The sequence below is a fragment of the Penaeus monodon genome, chromosome 23 (genome assembly GCF_015228065.2).
Source record: "Penaeus monodon isolate SGIC_2016 chromosome 23, NSTDA_Pmon_1, whole genome shotgun sequence".
In the NCBI taxonomy this organism is placed as follows: Eukaryota; Metazoa; Arthropoda; class Malacostraca; order Decapoda; family Penaeidae; genus Penaeus; species Penaeus monodon.
Genome location: NC_051408.1, coordinates 39,125,821 through 39,126,360, shown reverse-complemented (window position 1 = coordinate 39,126,360; position 540 = coordinate 39,125,821). Strand labels below are relative to the sequence as shown.

Here is a 540-nt window from a genome sequence, read left to right as displayed (position 1 = left end):
ACAGAAATTATCGTATGGGTCCTCACCTTTAACGGGCTTGTGATAAGGTGTTCTATGGTTTGATATATCCAACTTCAGAATATTGGAATCAACATTCATTATTTCAGTTATTTATTCATGCTTTTAATGGTCTTCCTCATGCTACATAGTTTATAGCATTTCCCTACATATACCATCAGGCCATGTTTATATCAGGAGACAGTATGTTGCCCGTTGAATGATATACAACATAATTTTGTCCTTTAACGAATACTTTCAGAGCATCATTGAAGAGCATGAAACCTCTCTGGACCCGAAGAAACCTCGAGACTATATCGACTGCTACCTGCTGGAGATGAGGGAGAGGCATGGCGATCCCAACACGGCTTTTAAGCGGGACTGTGAGTGTGGGAGAGGAAAGACTGTGCGAGTGTATTTGCCATTACATGGGAAATATATGAATACGCATTATGAGTCTTGTCACTTGGGTTGAGGAATCAGTGATTTTGTTCAAAGTTATTCTCCATAAAAGAATGTTAAAAGAAAGAATACCTATACATA

General features: G+C 38.7%; 1 protein-coding gene across 1 annotated transcript in view; it reads left to right on the top strand.

Moving 5' to 3' along the window:
- Positions 1–540, top strand: part of LOC119588244 (cytochrome P450 2L1-like) — a 14,472-nt gene that overhangs the window by 4,427 nt on the left and 9,505 nt on the right. The window contains exons 8-9 of the mRNA XM_037936940.1: positions 180–201; positions 260–380. Of these exons, the coding sequence (XP_037792868.1) occupies positions 180–201; positions 260–380 (143 nt within the window). The remainder of the gene's footprint in view (positions 1–179; positions 202–259; positions 381–540) is intronic.